The sequence below is a fragment of the Magnolia sinica genome, chromosome 10 (genome assembly GCF_029962835.1).
Source record: "Magnolia sinica isolate HGM2019 chromosome 10, MsV1, whole genome shotgun sequence".
NCBI classification, from domain to species: Eukaryota; Viridiplantae; Streptophyta; class Magnoliopsida; order Magnoliales; family Magnoliaceae; genus Magnolia; species Magnolia sinica.
The window spans coordinates 81,169,144-81,191,213 of NC_080582.1; the positions used below are offsets into that span (position 1 = coordinate 81,169,144).

At 39.1% G+C, this 22,070-nt stretch overlaps 1 protein-coding gene across 2 annotated transcripts; it reads left to right on the forward strand.

Annotated features, from left to right (window-relative positions):
• Positions 1-4,864: 4,864 nt before the first annotated feature.
• LOC131217138 (DNA-dependent metalloprotease WSS1-like) lies at positions 4,865-21,971 on the forward strand. Of its 2 annotated transcripts, none has more exons than XM_058211914.1 (4): positions 4,865-5,066; positions 5,157-5,352; positions 17,798-18,361; positions 21,639-21,971. In XM_058211914.1, exons 1-4 carry the CDS (start codon positions 4,912-4,914, stop codon positions 21,828-21,830), a joined length of 1,107 nt encoding a protein of 368 aa, XP_058067897.1. In that variant the 5' UTR covers positions 4,865-4,911; the 3' UTR covers positions 21,831-21,971. The 2 variants fall into 2 exon arrangements, with proteins under 2 accessions (XP_058067897.1, XP_058067899.1); XM_058211916.1 differs by lacking the exon at positions 21,639-21,971 and adding an exon at positions 19,640-20,058.
• The last annotated feature ends 99 nt before the right edge of the window (positions 21,972-22,070 follow it).

Here is a 22,070-nt window from a genome sequence, read left to right on the forward strand (position 1 = left end):
TTTGCGAAATATCTGAATGTAACTTGTTTTCTACATATACATACATATACTTTAATCAGAACCGGTGAGATAGTGGGCCCACTGTAGATGGGATATTGCTCAAGAATCGTGCTGAATGGATGGTAGTAAGTGGCCAAGGGGTCATTTGGATGCCTGTAAATGATTTACATTTACAGGCTGTAATTGGTTTACAGTGTTTGGATAGCCTGTAAATGGTTTATATCCTCTAATTGAGTATTCACACCTGAGATAGTTTAGAGAAGTAATTCTGTAAATTTTTTTTTTTTTTTAAAAACATTGAAATGGCATATAAGAGTGGATTTTAAAGTGGATCATTGGGTTAAACTCATCTCACTAAAGCTTAGAGTTGATCCTCACAGAAAACCATGCATTAGGTGAGCCATAAAAGTGGGCCCATGAATTCAAAGCATTAGGTGAGCCATACCAAGGTCTGCTGAGAGAGAGAGCTGTCGACACAGTGGGGTCCACTACTGTAAATGGGTCATAACTCAAAAATCATATTGAATAGATGGCACTAACTGGGCGTTTGGTTGAAATTGAATGGTCGTTCTAAGATGGAAGATGTTTAATTGCTTGGATTCAGTGGACAAGTGTCCATAAATCTTGAGGTTGGATTGTCTGATTGATCTGATTGTGGGGTTGCTTCCCTTCTATAGTGGGGCCCTCTTAATCCAAACTGTCGACATGGTGGGGCCCGCTGTAGAGGGGACATGACTCAAAACTAGGGGTGTACACGAACCAAACCAACTTGGTCAACTCACTCGACTCGGCCCAAAAAAGCTCGACTCAGCTCGACTCGAAATTGAGTTCGATCCGAGTCGAGCCGTTTTTACAGCTCGAAAATGAGTTCGAGTCGAGTTCGAGCTGACCCCAGCTCGACTCGACTCGGTGTGTGTGTGTGTGTGTGTGTGTGTGTGTAAACCCTAAAATGAAATCCCTTTCCCTCTTTTCAAAATACACAACCGAGTCCGAGTGTCGCCCCTCTCCCTGGCCCCTACTCTTCTTAGACCTGCGCCCGACCCTCTCTCCCTACTCATCCCAGAGTCCCGGCCACCCCTCTCTCCTTGCTCCCTCTCTCCTTGGCCCCTGCTCATCCCAGACTCCTGCTCGACCGGCCCTCTCAGCTCTTTAATCTCTCTCTCTCTCTCGTCTCCGTCCGCCCCTCTCAACTCTCTCATCTCTTTATCTGCTCATTCGACACCCCTCTCAGCTCTTTAATCTCTCTCTCTCTCTCTCTCTCTCTCTCTCTCTCTCTCTCGTTCCACCCGACCAGCAAGGTCAGCAACCCGACTAGCAGAGGGCCTCCACCTCTCGTTGCCTGTCTCTCTGCCCGACCAGCAGAGGCCCTCTGCCTCTTTGCTCGTCTCGTTTCCTGACCAGCGGAGGTCTCTCGCCTCTCTCTGCTCGTCTCGCTGCCCGACCAGCAGAGGCCCACCGTTGACTCGCCTGCTCACCCTCTACTTGTTGGTAAGCACATGGACCCCATCTTTTGTTTTAAGAAAAATGAATGAAATCTATGATTGTGGCCAAATCTGATTGTGGTTAATTGTATCATGTATATTAGACTGTAAAGAAAATAGATCTAGAATTAATCTGGACCCTAAGATTATATGTATAAATGTTTGGATTGATGTAGTGGGACCCATTTGAATCAAATCCTATAAACGGGCCTAACCACATTGTCTCGAGATAAAGATATGATGATTTGTATGATTACACTTATTTGTATATGCTAATGTATTTTTTGTAAATGTGGATTTGTATATGCTAAATTGCTATTGTATTTTTTATAAATGTGGATTTGGAATGATATCTAGGGCCTAACCACATATGATGATTTGGAATGATTACACTTTGTTTCGAGATAAAGATATGATGATTTGTATGATTACACTTATTTGTATATGCTAATGTAGTTTTTTATGCTTATGTGATCAGTGATTACTACCAACTTAGTGGGCCCACCATGGATTTATTTAGATTGGATAATCTGATCTTGTTAAAGATCAAGTAAGTGTACAATATGATATTTTGGATTACTACGAACCATGAATTTGAACTTTAGCCAAACTTCAAATTATGACTTGTATGCTCGAGTTCCAGCTCATCTTACCTATCCAAAAAGATATATGGCTTGTATGACAGATCCCATATGCATGATATGTGGAGAGATCTAGTATGTTTTTATCATTTATTTATAGCTTCCTAGTTTCTTTACTTGTAATATTTTCCTTTGTTTCCATTTGAAAGGGATCAGAACAATATATGTGGACTAACAGACCATTTGGTAGAAGAGCAGGGACCCGTTACGCGATACGGGGTCGAAACGGCCGTTACGGATTTCTGTGACCGTAACGGCCGTTACGGGGCCGTTACGGGCCATAACGGCCGTTACAGACCCGTAACGGCTGTTACGGGCCCTGAAAAAAACAAAAAAACAAAAAAACAAAAAAAAAACCTTACCTTTTTTTGCTTTCTTCTCTTCTTCTTCTTCTCTTTCTTCTTCTCTTTCTTCTTCTTCTTCTTCTTCTCGAGCAGCTGCGGCTGCGGCTGCGGCTGCGGCTTCTCGCGGCTTCTTCTTGTTCTTCTTCTTCTTCTTCCTCTCTCTCTCGATCCCTTCTTTCCCCCTTTCCCTCTTTTTTTCTTTTCTTTCTTTCCCTCTGTTTTTTCTTTTCGTTTCCCTCTCTCTCTTTTTTTTTTTAAATTTCCAGCAGCGGTAGGTACGTGTCACGCAAAGACGAGCGCTGACACTCCTCGAGCTCCGAGTTGTACGAACGGTTCAAAGGAGATCAAAGTTATATCGGCTCCACGGTGATGTATTTATCACATCTACACCGTTCATCTATTTTCAGAGATCATTTGAGAGCACCAGCCAAAAAATAAATTATATCCAGAGATCATGTGGACCACGCCAAAAATAGCAGCAGAGATAATGATTTTCACAATTAATTCGTAGGGCACACGGTAATGTTTATTGGGCCCCCCGTAATGTATATATTTTACCCATACCGTCCATCCATTTTGCCACGTCATTTTAAAGTCAGGATTCAAAATATTAATAATATCCAAATCTCAGGTGGACCACACCATAGAAAATAATGGTTATAGAATGCTCACCATTAAAAATTACTTAAAGTCCACTGTAATGTTTATTTTCAATCTAACCTGTTAATTGGGTCACATTGACGTGGATGAAGGGAAAACACACATGTCAACTTGATCTAAAACTTTTCTAGCCCCCAATAAATTTTTAACGGTGAACGTTTAATTATTGTTGTTTCTTATGGTGCAATCTACCTGAGCTTTGGATGTGCCTCATTTTTGGGCTCATGCCCTAAAATTATTTGGCAAAATAGATGGATGGTGTAGATATAACACATTCATCACGGGTTAGGCCCAAAAAACTTTGACACGTGTGCTGCACTTTACATCCGAGTCCCTCATAATTCAAGCTTTAAAAAATTGTACACGAGACATATATTAACTTGAAATTTGACAATTAAATTATGGACTGCAATTGCTAACTCACCATGCCAAAATCAAATTATTTGAATTGTTTTAATTATTAATTTGTGAACTTTTATTTTTTAAAATAGAGCCTTTTGATTTTTATTTTTTTATGATTCACTATCCAATAAATGTCCACCAATTTATAAGTGGGATAATCACAATAAATGGCATGAATTTGAGGCTGATTTGAAGAATAGATTGGTCCTCCAAGTCAGTCCCAAATTGGCAACGCCATCTACCTAAATTTAATTTTATTTTTTTAAAGAACTATTGGGAGAAATGATATCAAGTTGTTAAGTATATAAATTACATATTTAAAAAATTAAATATATGAATTTTGTAGTCAAATTCAAATTACCTGGTTAAAAAATTAATCAGATAGTCCGATACAACTTCTTACCAAAGAGTGGACCGTTACACCACTATAAACATGTTCCAATTTATAAATGAATGCATATTTGGAATGCTTAGAATATTTCGGATTTAATCCATATTTTTTCATATTTTTTTGGCAAAAAAAAATAAAATTGCACCGTTACGGGCCGTTACACCCCCGTATCCGTATCGGTTTCGGAGGGCACCGTTACGCCAACCGATACCGATACGGGACACCTTGTAGAAGAGGTAACACCTCTAGCCATGCTCTCTGAGCAGTAGCTCCTTTGGAGCCCGCTTTCACGTCGGCCCAAGGGTCCTAGAGTCGAACTACCAGATTTGCCCGTTGAGTCTAAAAGAGAGACATAATGTTTTTTATTTTTGTTAGCTAGTCTTAATCTATGCTTATACCTATTGCCTATTAGACATATATATATATATATATTATTTTTATTGTTTTAGTTGTAGTATAGGATAATCAGTTGCCCATTTAAGGATTTCTATGTTGCCAAACATAGATTCAGTATGTTCTTGGATGCATAGAAATTCTCAAATTGTCCCTTTGGACAGTTCAATGTTGGATAGATAATAATGTTTTCATTTATTCTAATTTAAATGCAAATATTTTTTTCGGTTCGTTTCTCCTAATTCTCTCTTGATATATTTCTTACATTTATTTCCTAATTAAATATCTACACTTTGTGCAGATATTTGACGTGTGAATCAAATACAAGATTAATATGTTCTAGAGAAATAAGGGGAGATGCTGCTGAAATTTTGGCGTGGCATTTAAATTGAATAATGAAAGCATTATTATCTATTCAGCATTGAATGAGTGACTGATTTAAACGCTTAGGAAATTGCTGAAAGTTTGGAGGACATTTATACACACATAATACACTACTAAGGAAATTCTTTACTAAGGTTAGATGAAATTGTTTCATATCTTTAGAGATCGCTCTATCCATCCGTCGCGAAGATCAGGGCTGTCCATCCGACTTAGCCATGGATCTCAACGATCTCAACAAGGTATGGGAAATCAAGGCCCTGAAGAAACCCGGGGAGGACGAGGCCCTGAAGATCCTGCAGCGAATAGCCAAACAGGTGCAGCCCATCATGAAGAAGCACAGATGGACGGTCAAGATCCTCTCCGAGTTCTGGTAACATTCTCTTCCTTTCCTTTCTCCCCCATTTTTTTTATTTTTATTTTTTTCTACATCTGATGTGAAAAAGATTTTAAAAAAATGCAGCCCTGCCAATCCTTCGCTGCTGGGGCTAAACGTGAACGGGGGTGCGCAGGTTAAGCTGAGGCTTCGGAAGCATAACAGAGAGTGGGAATTCTTCCCGTACGAGCAGGTTCTCGATACGATGCTGCACGAGCTCTGCCACAACGTCCATGGCCCCCACAACGCCCTTTTCTACAAGCTCTGGGACGATATCCGAAAGGTTTTTTTTTTTTTTTTTTTAATAATTGAATTTCAATAGGCGGTAATAGTCTTCTTTGCGAAATATCTGAATGTAACTTGTTTTCTACATATACATTCATATACTTTAATCAGAACCGGTGAGATAGTGGGCCCACTGTAGAGGGGATATGGCTCAAGAATCGTGCTGAATGGATGGTAGTAAGTGGCCAAGGGGTCATTTGGATGCCTGTAAATGATTTACATTTACAGGCTGTAATTGGTTTACAGTGTTTGGATAGCCTGTAAATGGTTTGTATCCTCTAATTGAGTATTCACACCTGAGATAGTTTAGAGAAGTAATTCTGTAAATTTAAAAAAAAAAAAAAAAAACATTGAAATGGCATATAATAGTGGATTTTAAAGTGGATCATTGGGTTAAACTCATCTCACTAAAGCTTAGAGTTGATCCTCACAGAAAACCAAGCATTAGGTGAGCCATAAAAGTGGGCCCATGAATTCAAAGCATTAGGTGAGCCATACCAAGGTCTGCTGAGAGAGAGAGCTGTCGACACAGTGGGGTCCACTGTAAATGGGTCATAACTCAAAAATCATATTGAATAGATGGCACTAACTGGGCGTTTGGTTGAAATTGAATGGTCGTTCTAAGATGGAAGATGTTTAATTGCTTGGATTCAGTGGACAAGTGTCCATAAATCTTGAGGTTGGATTGTCTGATTGATCTAATTGTGGGGTCGCTTCCCTTCTATCGTGGGGCCTTCTTAATCCAAACTGTCAACATGGTGGGGCCCGCTGTAGAGGGGACATGACTCAAAACTAGGGGTGTACACGAACCAAGCTAGCTCAGTCAACTCACTCGACTCGGCCCGAAAAAGCTCGACTCGAAATTGAGTTTGATCCGAGTCGAGCCGTTTTTTTACAGCTCGAAAATGAGTTCGAGTCGAGTTTGAGCTAACCCCAACTCGACTCGACTCGGATCGACTCGGTGTGTGTGTGTGTGTGTGTGTAAACCCTAAAATGAAATCCCTTTTCCTCTTTTCAAAATACACAACCGAGTCCGAGTGTCGCCCCTCTCCTTGGCCCCTACTCTTCCTAGACCTACGCCCGACCCTCTCTCCCTACTCATCCCAAAGTCCCGCCACCCCTCTCTCCCTGCTCCCTCTCTCCTTGGCCCCTGCTCATCCCAGACTCCCGCCCGACCACCCCTCTCAGCTCTATAATCTCTCTCTCTCTCTTGTCTCCGTCCGCCTTTCTCAACTCTCTCATCTCTTTATCTGCTCATCCGACGCCTCTCTCTCTCTCTCTCTCTCTCTCTCTCTCTCTCTCTCTCGTTCCACCCGACCAGCAAGGCCAGCAACCTGACTAGCAGAGGGCCTCCACCTCTCTCTGTCCGTCTCTCCGCCCGACCAGTAGAGGCCCTCTGCCTCTCTGCTCGTCTCGTTTCCCGACCAGCGGAGGTCTCTCGCCTCTCTTTGCTCGTCTCGCCGCCCGACCGGCAGAGGCCCACCGCCAACTCGCCTGCTCACCCTCTGCCTGCTGGTAAGCACATGGACCCCATCTTTTGTTTTAAGAAAAATGAATGAAATCTATGATTGTGGCCAAATCTGATTGTGATTAATCGTATCATGTATATTAGACTGTAAAGAAAATAGATCTAGAATTAATCTGGACCCTAAGATTATATGTATAAATGTTTGGATTGATGTAGTGGGACCCATTTGAATCAAATCCTATAAATGGGCCTAACCACATTGTCTCGAGATAAAAATATGATGATTTGTATGATTACACTTATTTGTATATGCTAATGTATTTTTTGTAAATTTGGATTTGTATATGCTAAATTGCTATTGTATTTTTTATAAATGTGGATTTGGAATGATATCTAGGGCCTAACCACATATGATGATTTGGAATGATTACACTTTGTTTCGAGATAAAAATATGATGATTTGTATGATTACACTTATTTGTATATGCTAATGTAGTTTTTTATGCTTATGTGATCAGTGATTACTACCAACTTAGTGGGCCCACCATGGATTTATTTAGATTGGATAATCTGATCTTGTTAAAGATTAAGTAAGTGTACAATATGATATTTTGGATTACTACGAACCATGAATTTGAACTTTAGCCAAACTTCAAATTATGACTTGTATGCTCGAGTTCCAGCCCATCTTACCTATCAAAAAAGATATATGGCTTATATGACAGATCCCATATGCATGATATGTGGAGAGATCTAGTATGTTTTTATCATTTATCTATAGCTTCCTAGTTTCTTTACTTGTAATATTTCCCTTTGTTTCCATTTGAAAGGGATCAGAACAATATATGTGGACCAACAGACCGTTTGGTAGAAGAGGTAGCACCTCTAGCTATGCTCTCTGAGCAGTAGCTCCTTTGGAGCCCTCTTTCACATCGGCCCAAGGGTCCTAGTGTGGAACTACCAGATTTGCCCGTTGAGTCTAAAAGAGAGACGCAATGTTTTTTATTTTTATTAGCTAGTCTTAATCTATGCTTATACCTATTGCCTATTGGATATATATATATATATATATATATATATATATATATATATATATATATATATATATTTTATTTTTATTGTTCTAGTTGTAGCATAGAATAATCAATTGTCCATTTAAGGATTTCTATGTTGCCAGACATAGATTTAGTATGTTCTTGGATGCATAGAAATTCTCAAATTGTCCCTTTGGACAGGTCAATGTTGGATAGATAATAATGTTTTCATTTATTCTAATTTAAATGCATATGCTTTTTTCGGTTCGTCTCTCCTAATTCTCTCTTGATATATTTTTTACATTTATTTCCTAATTAAATATCTACACTTTGTGCGGATATTTGACGTGTGAATCAAATACAAGATTAATATATTCTAGAGAGATAAGGGGAGATGCTGTTGAAATTTTGGCGTAGCATTTAAATTGAATAATGAAAGCATTACTATCTATTCAGCATTGAATGAGTGACTGATTTAAACGCTTAGGAAATTGCTAAAAGTTTAGAGGACATTTATACACACATGATACACTACTTAGAAAATTCTTTACTAAGGTTAGATGAAATTGTTTCATATCTTTAGAGATGGCTAGTGAAGATGAAGTCCCAACTACCCCTGGTGCCGGTGCGTCAACCATCACCTCTTGTTGTTGAGGGAGGGGTCTTCAGCTGCAAATAAAGGAAAGAAATGGTCAGCTGTCTGGGATGATTTTGAAGTAGTAGTAGTTAACAATGTTACTGAGATCAGATGTCTGCATTGTAAAAGTCTATACAGTAAAAATGCCGTGGGGTCGACTACTCATTTAAACAAGAGTAAGAATTCAGCCAAGTTTTTTTCCAATCTTAATGCGTTTTACAGGACGTTGGGAACTACGTATAAATCTTCTCACAAAGAAAGTTTGAAAATTTTAATTCAAACTATACAAGAGGATGATAAAAAGCTATCTCCACCTTGGTGCGTTCACCTCTCCCAAATCAGAAGGTAGAGATAGCATTTTATCGCCCTCTTGTATAGTTTGAATTGGATTTTTCGAACTTTCTTTATGAGAAGATTTATACGTAGTTCCCAACATCCTGTAAAACACACCAAGACTAGAAAGAAACTTAGTTGAATTCTTACTCTTCTTCTTTTTACCCATGTAGCTTGAACCTGCTTCGACATCATGTTGTCTTGGAGGACATCACTGATGTGTAGAAGTCTCTTCCATACTGCGCCTTAGGGCGAGTTGGAATTGTTCTTCTTCCAACGCTAATAATTTAGCTTCCTCTGCTTTAGAAAGTTTGGATGGGGGAATGAAAGCTTTTTGGTTTGAATCAGTAAGTGCTTGGAAAAGAACTTGAACTTCCTTTGGGGCTTTAGGACACAGTTTTGCATCTCCACCCCAACAGGATAAGTGTAATATGAGCCGATTAGTTTTGTTAACAAAATTGGCTCGATACAAATGACACAAAATCTTCAACTTTTCAGACTTTGGAGAATGGACTAAGGAACCATAGTCCCAAACATCGATTGATGGTTCACTTGAAGACATATCTACATATTGTGTTGGATAAATAAGTATTTTAACAATAATGAAATACCGACATAAAACAAAAGCAATTTATTGATAAAAAAATGCCATTAATGCATTGCACGTATAACATCTATCAACATAACATAAAAATAAAAATAAAAGAGTATCCATTACATCATTTTCAAGTTTCAATAAATTAACAAGAAATGATAACCTAACTTCATTTATGTTTTTGTTGTTTCATGTGTTGCGGCTTGATACACATTCTCTTCTTCCTCATCAATATTAGAATCTCCCCAACTCGAACGCAACCAATCTTGTGTACAAATTAATGCTTCCACTGTATTCGGTGTAATGGAGCTTCGAGTCTTGCTCACGACCCTACTCCCTGTGCGAAAAGCATATTCTGATGCCACTATTGAAATAGGAATTGACAAAATATCTCATACCATCATCGATAGTGTAAGGTATTTTCCTTCACTAACTCTCATTTTCCACCACTCCAAAACATCGAAGTCTGAATCTTGCCGCAGTACGACTGACTCTTTGAGATACAAGTCTAACTCTGATTCTTTCGTTTCAGTGTCTATATTTTCTTTTGCTAAGAAAGACATGTAATCATCGTTGAGCATAGTGTCGAGATTGTAGCAGCATGTGATTTAACTTCGTTAACACTTGGTGTGGACCTTGTGGTTGTGTATGTATTATACAATGCTTCGATTGTGTCACAAACCTTCGAGGTTTTAGTTATTGCCTTTTTATTAGAATAAATCTTCATGAAGATGTACTTAACATAACTCATCTTGCACCTAGGATTAAGAACAACAGTTAAGGACATTAACAAATGACATTCATCCCAGTACTTATTGAACTTTGTTTGCATACCACTTGTCATGAGTTGCAGAAAAAATGGACCTTCACTGGCACCTTTCTTTAGGGTTTTCTTGATCTTCTACATAGCTGGAAGAAACATATTTGCTGTAGGAAACTTATTGTCAGAAAATATCTTTGTACAATCATAAAAAACTTTTAAAATTTTGTGAACTTCCTTCGCTTTGCTCTAATTTTCTTTAGTAGGCAACCAAGCATACGTTCTATCACTCGTTGCATATTCTGAAAATGCAAGTTCCAATTCCAAGGCCGAATCCAACATCTCAAAAGTCGAATTCCAACGCGTGCATACATCTAGCTTCAACGTTTTTGGAGACTTCAAATTCAAACGTTGGACTGTCATTCCATATACTCAATCTTGAAGGCGAGCCCCTTATGTACTTTACACTCTCCCTCACATTCTCTATAGTTTGGTTAATTGATTTCAACCTTTCTTGTATAATTAGGTTTAGAATGTGTGCAGAACACCGAACGTGAAATATTTTTTCCTCAAAAAATAAATTGTCGGTTGCCTTGAACTGTTTACGTAAAAATGATATTATATTGTCATTTGTTGAAGTATTATCTAAAGTTAATGAACCAATTTTTTTTCAATGCCCCAATTTCGTAGACAGTTGTAAATACAATCTGAAATAACCAAACCGGAATGGGGAGGTGGATGGTGGCGAAAGTTCAATATTCTCTTGCAAAGTTTTCAATTTTCATCAATATAATGTGCAGTTAATGAAATGTATTCCTTTCTTTGATTTTGCGCTGTCCACGTATCAGAAGTCAAACTTATCCTTGAAACCGAATCTAAAATTGTTTTCAACTTCATTTTCTCGCTTGCGTACATCTTCATGCACTCCCTCTTCACAGTAACACGGGAGACATTCTCAAACTAAGGATTAAGGAATTTACTGTATCCTATGAATGTTTCACTCTCTATTATTTTAAATGGTTGCTCGTCAATAATGATAAGCCTTGCAAACCACTCCTTCAGCTTCCCTTTTTCAAACTTATGAGTGGTAAGTGTACCTTCAGAAGCAGTTCCTTCGAACTTTGTAAATGATAGCAATTGTTAGCCTGAAGGTGGAATTATAGGTCTCCTTGCACAACTTTGCCTATATCTATTTAAATGAGTAGTGGACCCCCCAGTATTTGTGCTGTATAGACTTTTGCAGTGCAAACATCTGATCTTAGTAACATTGTTAACTACTATTACTTCAAAATCATCCCAGACAGTTGACCGTTTCTTTCATTTATTTGCAGCTGAAGACCCCTCCCTCAACAACAAGAGGTGATGTGGTTGACGCACCGGCACCAGGGGTAGTTGAGACTTCATCCTCACTAGCCATCTTTAAAGATATGAAACAATTTCGTTTAACTTTAGTAAAGAATTTCCTAAGTAGTGTATCATGTGTATATAAATGTCCTCTAAACTTTCAATAATTTTCTAAGCGTTTAAATCAATCACCCATTCAATGTTGAATAGATAGTAATGCTTTCATTATTTAATTTAAATGCCACGCCAAAATTTTGGCATCATCTTCCCTTATTTCTTCGGAATATATTAATCTTGTATTTAATTCACACGTCAACTATCCACACAAAGTGTGAATATTTGATGATGGAATAAATGTAAGAAATATATCCAAAGAGAATTAGGAGAGATGAACTGAAACAAGCATATGCATTTAAATTAGAATAAATGAAAACATTATTATTTATTCGACATTGAACTGTCCAAAAAGAGACAATTTGAGAATTTCTATGCATCCAAGAACACACTGAATCTATGTCTGGTAACATAGAAATCCTCAAATGGACAACTGATTATCCTATACTACAACTAGAGCAATAAATAAATAAATATATATCTAATAGGCAATAGGTATAAGCATAGATTAAGACTAACTAATAAAAACAAAAAAACATTGCGTCTCTCTTTTAGATTCAACGGGCAGATTTGATAGTTACATGCTAGGACCCTGGGGCCGATGTGAAAGCGGGCTCCAAAGGAGCTACTGCTCAGAGAGCACAGTTATAGGTGTTACCTCTTCTATCAAACGGGCTGTTGGTCCTCATGTATTGTTCTGATCCCTTTCAAATGGAAACAAAAGAGAAATATTACAAGTGAAGAAACTAGGAAGCTATAAATAAAGGATAAAAACATACTAGATCTCTCCATATATCATGCATATGAGATCTGTCATGCAAGCCATATATCTTTTTTGATAGGTAAGATGGGCTGGAACTCGTGCATGTAAGCCATAATTTGAAGTTTGGGTAAAGTTCAAATTCATAGTTCGTAGTAATCCAAAATATCATATTGTACACTAACTTGATCTTTAACAAGATCAGATTATCCAATCTAAATAAATCATGGTGGGCCCACAAAGTTGGTAGTGATCATTGATCACATAAGCATAAAAAACTACATTAGCATATACAAATAAGTGTAATCATACAAATCATCATATCTTTATCTCAAAACAAAGTGTAATCATTTCAAATCATCATATGTGGTTAGGCCCTAGATATCATTCTAAATCCACATTTATAAAAAATACAATAACAATTTAGCATATACAAATTCACATTTACAAAATATACATTAGCATATACAAATAAGTGTAATCATACAAATCATCATATCTTTATCTCGAGACAATGTAGTTAGGCCCATTTATAGGATTTAATTCAAATGGGTCCCACTACATCGATCCAAACATTTATACATATTATCTTAGGGTCCAGATTAATTCTAGATCTATTTTCTTTACAGTCTAATATACATGATACGATTAACCACAATCAGATTTGGCCACAATCATAGATTTCATTCATTTTTCTTAAAACAAAAGATGGGGTTCATGGGCTTACCAGTAGGCAGAGGGCAAGCAGGCGAGTCAGCAGTGGGCCTCTGTTGGTCGGGCAGCGAGACGAGCAGAGAGGCGAGATGAGCAAAGAGGCGGAGGGCCTCTGCTGGTCGGGCAGTGAGACGAGCAGAGAGATGCGGAGGCCCTCTGCTGGTCGGGCGGGACGAGAGAGAGAGAGAGAGAGAGAGAGAGAGAGAGAGGGATGAACAAGGGCCGGGGAAAGAGGGGCGGCCGAGACTCTGAGACGAGCAGGGAGAGAGGGTCAGGCGTAGGTCTGGGACAAGTAGGGTCCAGGGAGATGGAGCAGGGAGAGGGGTGACACTCGGACTCGGTTGTGTATATTGAAAAGAGGGAAAGGAATTTCACTTTAGGTTTATACACACACACACACACACACACACAAACACACACACACCGAGTCGAGCCGAGTGTTGATCCGAGTCGAGTCGAGCTGGGGTCAGCTCGAACTCATTTTCGAGCTGTAAAAAACAGCTCGACTCGGATCGAACTCAGTTTCGAGTTGAGCTTTTTCGGGCCAAGTTGACCGAGCTGGCTCGGTTCATGTACACCCCTAACAGTAATGTCTTCAGTTTGTATTTGATATTTTATTTTATGCTCTGTTGTGTTATTAAATGTATGTAAATGTAGTAAAATTATAATTTTAACTCGATATTTTGGACTTCCTAGTTCCGAGTTCCGACATTGTATAATCGCGAAAACTAAACTCGAATTCAAATTCGAAAACTAAACGGCTCGAAACTCGGCTCGAAAAACGAACTCGAACATAGCTCGAAATTGGCTCGAACTGGTCCAATTGCTGACCGAGCCGAGCCGAGTTCGAGCTGGGTGTGCCTGGTGACTGAGCCAGGCTAAGCTGAGGCTAGCTCGACTCGGTTTGGCTCGATGTACACCCCTACTCAAAACTCATACTGAAGAGATGGTCTAAATGCTCAGCTCGACTCGGTTCGGTTCGATGTACACCCCTACTCAAAACTCATACTAAAGAGATGGTCTAAATGGCTGATTGGCTGACATTGAATGGGCAGTTTAAAATGGAATATTTTAACTGCTTTGATTCAGCAAACTAGTGTCCATAAATCCGAGGTTAGGATTGTCTGATAGATCTGATTTTGGTTTGCACCTCTTCTATAGTGGGCCACTTAATCCAAAATGTTGATGTGGTGCTGTAGGTCGGGACATGACTCGAAAATCGTTGGGAATAAGATGATACTAACTGGTCGATTGTTGGGAATGGTGTCCATAGATTGCAGCTGATGATCGCAGATAAGAGAAAGTGGGTTTATGTATTTGTTTGCCCGCTGTTTGTTTTGCTTCTTCTGTCAGCTTGGTTTGTGGGTTGGCTTGCATTTTAGTTTTGGTTTTCGAATCTTCTGGGAGAATATACTGTGGTAGGAAAACACCTGTTGACCAGCTGCTATTATAGCTATGTCGGCACAGGAGTTATCTTCTAGTGGGATAACAAGGAGATATAATGTGGTAAATGTTTAGCTATGAGCTATACTTTTCCAGTACACTTAATCCTACATGTATGATAGCAGCCTGTTAGGTGTTATTTTTTATTTTTTAATCTTTATTATTATTATTATTTATATCAAAGTATATTCTCACTGCAGGCTCCAAAGTCCAAAAAGCCCCATAAACTCATATAGAAAAAGCTTTCATACACTGTGAAAGTGTCGTGCATGGTACACTGGTAGTTAAGTATTATTACTTAGAAATTTCGTAAGTAGCGTGCAAGTGAGTCAATTTAAACTGGTCAAATTAAATGTATTAGTTTAGATGTATCATGAGCCAAATTACACTTATCAGATCCTTTGACTATTGGATTGTGGACATTTCTTGTAGGGCTATATATATATATATATATATATATATATATATATATATATATATATATATAATGGTCATATTTCTATAAACGAGTTTATGATTTTCAACCAGTATAAATTTTGGTACTGTGACTTAGTGACAGTGGATTCCACACTTTAGTTGGTTTAATTTGAGCTAATGTATGCCACGTGTACAATTTCTGAGTGCCTGTGTATCAATTGTTATATGCTGCCTAAGTATCTTATAACTACCTATTATCATACATGATTTCCGATGCTTGTATGACATTTATTTTTGTGACTACAAGGTATGCCACTGCATTCGTTCTTCTAAATAAATGAAGTTGACGAGCCATTTTGAAATTTAGTGTAAGATTGTGTTGGGTGACACCAAGGTGTCCCGTATCGGTATCGGTTGGCGTAACGGTGACCTCCAAAACCGATACGGATACGGGGTCGTAATGGCGATACGGGGGCGTAACGGCCCGTAACGGCGTAAATTTTTTTTTTTTGCCAAAAAAATATAAAAAAATATGTATTAAATCCGGAATATTCTAAGCATTCCAAATATGCATTCATTTATAAATTGGAACATGTTTATGGTGGTGTAACGGTCCACTCTTTGGTGAGAAGCTGTATCGGACTGTCTGATTAATTTTTGAACCAAGTAACCTGAATTTGACTACAAAATGTATATATTTAATTTTCTAAATATCTAATTTATATACTTAACAATTTAATATCTTTCTCCTAGTAGTTCTTTAAAAAAATGAAATTAAATTTAGGTAGATGGCGTTGCTAATTTCGGGCTAACTTGGAGGACCAATTTATGCCCCAAATTAGCCTCAAATTCATGCAATTTATTGTCATTATCCCACTTATGTATTAGTGGACATTTATTGGATAGTGAATCATGAAAAAAACCAAAAGGCCCTATTTTAAAAAATAAGAGTACACCGAATAACAATTAAAAACTATTCAAATAATTTGATTTTGGCATTGTGAGTTAGCAATTGCAGTTTATAATTTAATCAGTAAATTTTAAGTTAATATGTCTTTGGTACAATTTTTTATGGCCTCAAATTAGGTGAGACTTGGATTGTGAAGTGTAGCACACATGTCAAAATTTTTTGGGCCCCACGCATGATGAATGTGTTATATCTAAACCGTCCATTCATTTGACGAGATTGTCTTAAGACTTGACACGAAAAATAATACAGATCTAACTATCAAGTGGACCACACTGCAAAAAGCAATGGGGGATTGAACGTCTACCATTGAAAACTTTTTTGGGATCACATGACTTTTAGATCAATATAAAATTTGTTTTTCCTCTTCATTCGGGTCTTTTTGACCTTATGAACAGATTGGATGGAAAATAAATGTTACGGTGGGCCTACGAATTGTTTAACGGTGAAAATCATCACCTCCGCTGCTATTTTTGGTGTGGTCCGGACGGTCTTTGGATACGATTCATTTTTTAGGTAATGCTATAAAATAATATTTAAAAATAGATGAACGGTGTGGATATAATAAATACATCACTGTGGAGCCTATAAAACTTTGATCTCCTTTGAACCGTTCGTACAACGCGGAGCTCGAGGAGTGTCAGCGCTCGTCTCAGCGTGACACGTAACGACAGCAGCTTACGCTGCCCAAAAAAAAAAAAAAGAAAAAAAAGAGGGAAGGAGAGAGGGAAACCGAAAAGAAAAAAAAGGGAAAGAAGAGAAGAAAAAAGAGGGAAAGAGGGAAAGAACAGAGAGGGAGAGAGAGAGAGAGAAGAAGAAGAAGGAGGAGGAGGAGGAGGCCGCAGCCGCAGCCGCAGCCGCAGTCGCAGCAGGACCGCAGCCGCAGCAGGGCCGTAGCAGGCCGAGAAGAGGAAGAAGAAGAAGAAGAAGAAGAAGAAGAGAGAGAAGAAGAAGAGGAAAAGAAAGGAAAAAGGTTAGGGTTTATTTATTTATTTATATATATATATATTTTTTTCAAGGCCCGTAACAGCTGTTACAGGTCAGTAACGGCCGTTACGCCTGTAACGTGCCCGTAACGGCCGTTACGTGTACAGAAAAACGACTCGGCCGATACAGCCCCGTATCGCGTAACGGGTACCACCGTTACCGTTACGTATCGGCCGTTACGGCCGATACGTAACCGTTTTGGGACACCCTGGGTGACACCAAAAAACCATTCCAATTCATTTGTCTGACAAGCACAACAGGATTTGTCAGTGCCTGTTGGAATTTCGGTCTATGTTTCAGAAGTTTTATGCTGTGGCCCACATGCACATTCACTTTGGTTGTCTGGACAGTTTGGAGTCTGCACACGTGTGCTTTCCTATGTGTAGTCTGGCTGTAAATCACTGCCTCTCTAAATGAATTTTAAAAAAAACTAAAAACTTTTTTCTCAAAAGAGATGGAGAGCTATTTTAATGACCATGTCAGTCCATTTGGCAGAAATGATAAATGGATGGCATACAAACAGGCCCTGAGCTTTTTGACAATCTGCATACCGAGTCATGTTCCTTGCTTTCCAATTCAGATTGCAGTAACAGGATTATGTAAATTGAGCATTTGTCGCTCAGTTTCATCTGTAATTGTTTTGATTCTTCCTTGCTTGACTTGTAGGTTTAATAGTCTTTCAGAACTATAGTTCTTACCTTTTATGGCCTCCTTTTGGCTGTTGAAGTAGGGGGTCCTATTACTTTTTCAGGTGGGGCCCTTGCTTTACGCCAATGGCAAGTCTAGGACTCCTTGAGTACTATACTCCCGGATTGTACCAATATTTTTCTGTTCATCTTTTACTGAATTCAGGTTTCATGCTCTTTGCAGGAATGTGACGAGTTGATCGCGAAGGGAATTACTGGTACCGGTCAGGGATTCGATACTCTCGGCAGACGTGTGGGCGGTTTTTCTCGTCAACCTCCACTGTCATCTCTTCGGGAATCTGCATTAGCTGCTGCAGAGAAAAGGGCCCGGCTGGGAACTCTACTCCCATCCGGACCAAAGCGCCTTGGTGGTGATAGCAATATAATGGCTGCACTTAGCCCCATTCAAGCTGCTGCAATGGCTGCAGAGAGGAGAATGCAGGATGATCTGTGGTGTGGATCTGTATCTTCTGGCACTTCTAGTGCAGTAGAAAATGAAACTGGCATTCCTGGAGTGATGACACCTAGGGGATTGGCTGCAGGCTCAAAAGATTCCATTGTTGTTGTAAGTGATACAGATGTGATATGCCTGGATGATGACGGTGTATGTTCCTCAAAGGTTGGCTCAGATTCCAAGGATGGATCAATGAGCTCTTCAACTTCTGGCTCCATTCGTAGTCATCGTGCAACAGATGGTATAGAGGATAAAGCCAATTGGGAATGCAACATGTGCACCCTATTGAATCAGGTAAATTTGCTTTCCTTCATTTGGCATTATATTGTTTGTGTCGTGATTACTGCTTGTGACTTCATTTCATAACTTAAGGCAGTGTTGGGTTTTAATTACAAATCCTGATCAGTGGTGCTCCTCAAGCCAACTTATTTTATTTCGTGCTTTGGTCAGCATGGAGGATGTGACCTGCATTGAGCGGGGCAGTTATTTCCTACTTTTTTATGCCCCAAAACTCGGTGGAGATAAGAGCAGGAAGTAAAATGTTCTTATCCCAACCCCGATCTGACACTACCAGGTAGCAAATCATATTGGCCTTTGAAACCATGAACACCCAAACACACCCTTTCTCAACGATACAAATCACAGTTCATGAGCTGACATTTGGTACCATCATCATCATCATCAAAGCCTTATCCCAACTATTAGGGTCCACTACCCGAATCCCGTTCTATCACGGACCACTTCCTCAGGTAAAACATAGTTCCTAAAGTCTTTTCTTACTACATCTACCCACATCCTTTCGGGCCTTAACCTTATCCTTCTAGAGCCTTCAACTTAAAGCGACTCGATTCTTCTAATTGGTGTAGTTTTTGGTCTCCGTTGCACATGGTCAAACCATCTAAGTCAACTTTCCGTCGTTTTACTACTTGTTTATGCTAGTCCTAAGTTCCCTTGTATGCATTCATTCCTAATTCTATCCTTTTCTTGCTTCTCATCCGTCTCAACATCCTCATTTCCGCTACACTCATCCTAGGAACATCTTATTCCTTGATTGCCCAACATTCTGTCCTGTAAAGCATGGCTGGTCTTGCCGGCCCTCATTTGCAGTTTCATTCCTCTTTAAGTCCAGCTCTGCAGTTAATTTATTGCAATTGCCTAGTTCCTCAATATGAATACAAAGGCAATTTCAATCTTTGTGACCAATGTTGCCATGATTTTCAAAATCTTGTGATATTTTTGTGAGATACGTCTAAATTTAAAAATCTTCTGAGAAATTGCCAAGAACGATGTTTGTTACCATGATATCAATCTAGTCATTTCTACGTTAGTGATTTGATTATGTCAATGTGATTTGATTGAGCATCTCCGCTTCTCCGCAGGCTGTTGGGTCTAGAGCTAAAACGCTAATTTTTGAAAGGGCAGGGCTTGTAAATATTTTCCATGGTTATGATCTCTCCTTTCTAGGTTGTTAGGTTTTCTGCTACCTCAGCAGAGGCCTCTTTCCCTTTTGTACCTGTTCTCTTTTTAATATATTATTCCAGTTAAACACAGCCTAATGCATCTGTCAAACAGTATGCTGTTTACATGGAGGCGGCATTAGGCGTATTAAGAGCGCGTTTCCCCAAATTGGAAGCAGATAAGATATTTTGGTGAAACCGATAACCAGTAACCATCAGTTCCACTTTGTTTGGGGTGGCGTGGAAAAATGTAAATCTTATTATGCAGAATTCAGTTCTCTAGTGTTTCCTGCTTTCAATGGAAGAAACCACATGAATCTGAATTGATAGACTCGAGACTCTAGTTTCTAGTTAATGCAAAGAGAAAATAGTTTGGTTCATTCTGGGAGAAAAATAGTTTGCAATTTTTAGGATATGTACTGTTACTAGAATTTCCAAATATCATGAAATGATACTCGTGCAGATATGTAAGAGCTAATATGAATGGGAAACAGTTCCATTACACCATTTTCAGTCTAATAGTGGATATTGTAACTCTCTCTCTGCTGTTGAAATGGCAGTGAACCAAATTCATCCTTTTAAGTTCGAAAGCTGATGTTAGATGTCCTTTGTTATACATTCATACTCATGCCATGCCAAAGTTAACTATTTTGTATTTCAATAAAAAAAATATTTTGTTCAGCTTACTTCTATTCACCATCATCATCTAAGCCTTATGCCAAAAAATTGGAGTCGGCTACATGAATCCTTTTCTGCCATTCCACTCTGTCCAGGGCCATATGTTCAGCTTACATTTGATTTGCTGATATTTTCTTTTCTAGGCTTTATCTTTTATGTTTCCACAGCATCGCTGCTTTGGAGATCACATGTTGTCATTTAAACTCTGGAACTCATACAAATTATGCAACCTTGTATGAGCTCTCTCTCTCTCTCTCTCTCTCTCTCAAAAGAAAAAGAAAAAGAGAAAGAGAAAGAAAAAGAGAGAGAGAAAATACCCATCCTAGCTATGCAAGCTGCTGACTGTCATTGAATTTAAGGATTGTTGAGAGAGTGCGAGTGCGTGTGTATTTTGGGTCATAGGTCAGACAACTTGGGCGGGTTGGTCAGGTTGAAGGTCAACCCGACCCCAAACTGACCATAAGAAGGCCCAACCTGCAACCCTACCCGACCCGACTTGAATTTCAACCTGTGGTGCCCAACCCAAACCCAGCTCTAAGTTCTCGATACTCAAACTGACCCGACCCAACCTGACCCAAAATTTACTCAACCACAAACCAACCCGAATTCAAATCTGGTTGGTGTTTTTCAACCCAAATCCGACTCGAGGACCTTGACAACCTGACCTGAACTCAGGTGTGGTCAGTTGGGTTTCGGTTGACCCGAACCAGTTTGCAGCTGTAGTCATACGTAGGTGTGTAGGGGGATATAAATTAGGGTTGAGTCTGTATTTACTTTTGTTTTTTTTTTTTGTTTTTTGGTTTTTTGTGGTTTAATAAAAGACAATTGGGGTCAGAAGATGTATTCTTCACAATCCTCATTTCCAAAACCATCTCTCCTCTCTTCTCCGCCGTGCAAAGACTAACATGGCATTAGTGTGATTTTTGTGAATCAAAACCCTAAAAAGATCTCTCTACAAGATCAAATATAAGATCGGCTGATATTACTGGTGCTTTCATGTGGGCCAGCTCTGTAAATTCCTGGGCTCCTCGTTTTCGGTGATTCATTCTGTTTATCTGGTGGAGCTTATCATCTGTTGATGACCCTTCAATAGACTCCTCCACTCATACATCCTAGACATTCAATCTGTTGTCTACAAATGTACGGTTAAGAAGAAAATATAGCCAACAATTCATGTGCTTGTCCATCAATTGGATGGATGGAATTGTTGAATGGAGGATTTTTGGCCCATCCTCCAACTATCATGAGGTCCACCTGATGAATGATCTGTATTTGAAGATGCCAGTAATTTGGGCCGATCCATTTTATAACATGTCTCCTTTGAGCAATTTTTCTCCATGTGGGCATGTTTTAAAGTGCAACATACTGTTTTTCTGGCCCACCACTGGTACTCACTCCGAAGTGTTTTGCATGGTGGTGATGGTGGATTGCTGCAGCCATTAGTTCTGATCTGCGAAGCTTGTGGCACCCAAAAGCCCAAAGATGTTGGGACAAAGTTCAAGATATGGTCTTGCAAATTCTGCACCCTAGAGAACAGCGTGAAGCTAGACAAATGTTCAGCTTGTGGGCAGTGGAGATATTCGTTCGGTGCACCAGTATCCACCCGTGGGCCGCACCTCGGAACTTGAGAGGGCAAGACAGATAATGACATATTTGAAGCCCCTTGTAAGTAGCATACTATTTTATGTTAGACTAAACATTTTGTTGGAACAGATGGGTCAGAGTGGTACATGCATATAGAATATGTTTCTCAGAACTGTTTGTTTCTATGGCTGATGAATACGGTGATGCGTTTGGATGTGCCATTGGGTTCAATTGCAATAGAAGTTCCATGCATTTGGATGTTCCATTGGATGCTGCAATTGAGA

Bases quoted from the DNA above. Each gene is read 5' to 3' on its own strand.
- LOC131217138 (XM_058211914.1), top strand. From the start codon at position 4,912: ATGGATCTCAACGATCTCAACAAGGTATGGGAAATCAAGGCCCTGAAG. The intron at 5,353-17,797 runs GTTTTTTTTTTT...TGCTCTTTGCAG, and splicing joins TCTGGGACGATATCCGAAAG to GAATGTGACGAGTTGATCGC. The intron at 18,362-21,638 runs GTAAATTTGCTT...GGATTGCTGCAG, and splicing joins TGTGCACCCTATTGAATCAG to CCATTAGTTCTGATCTGCGA.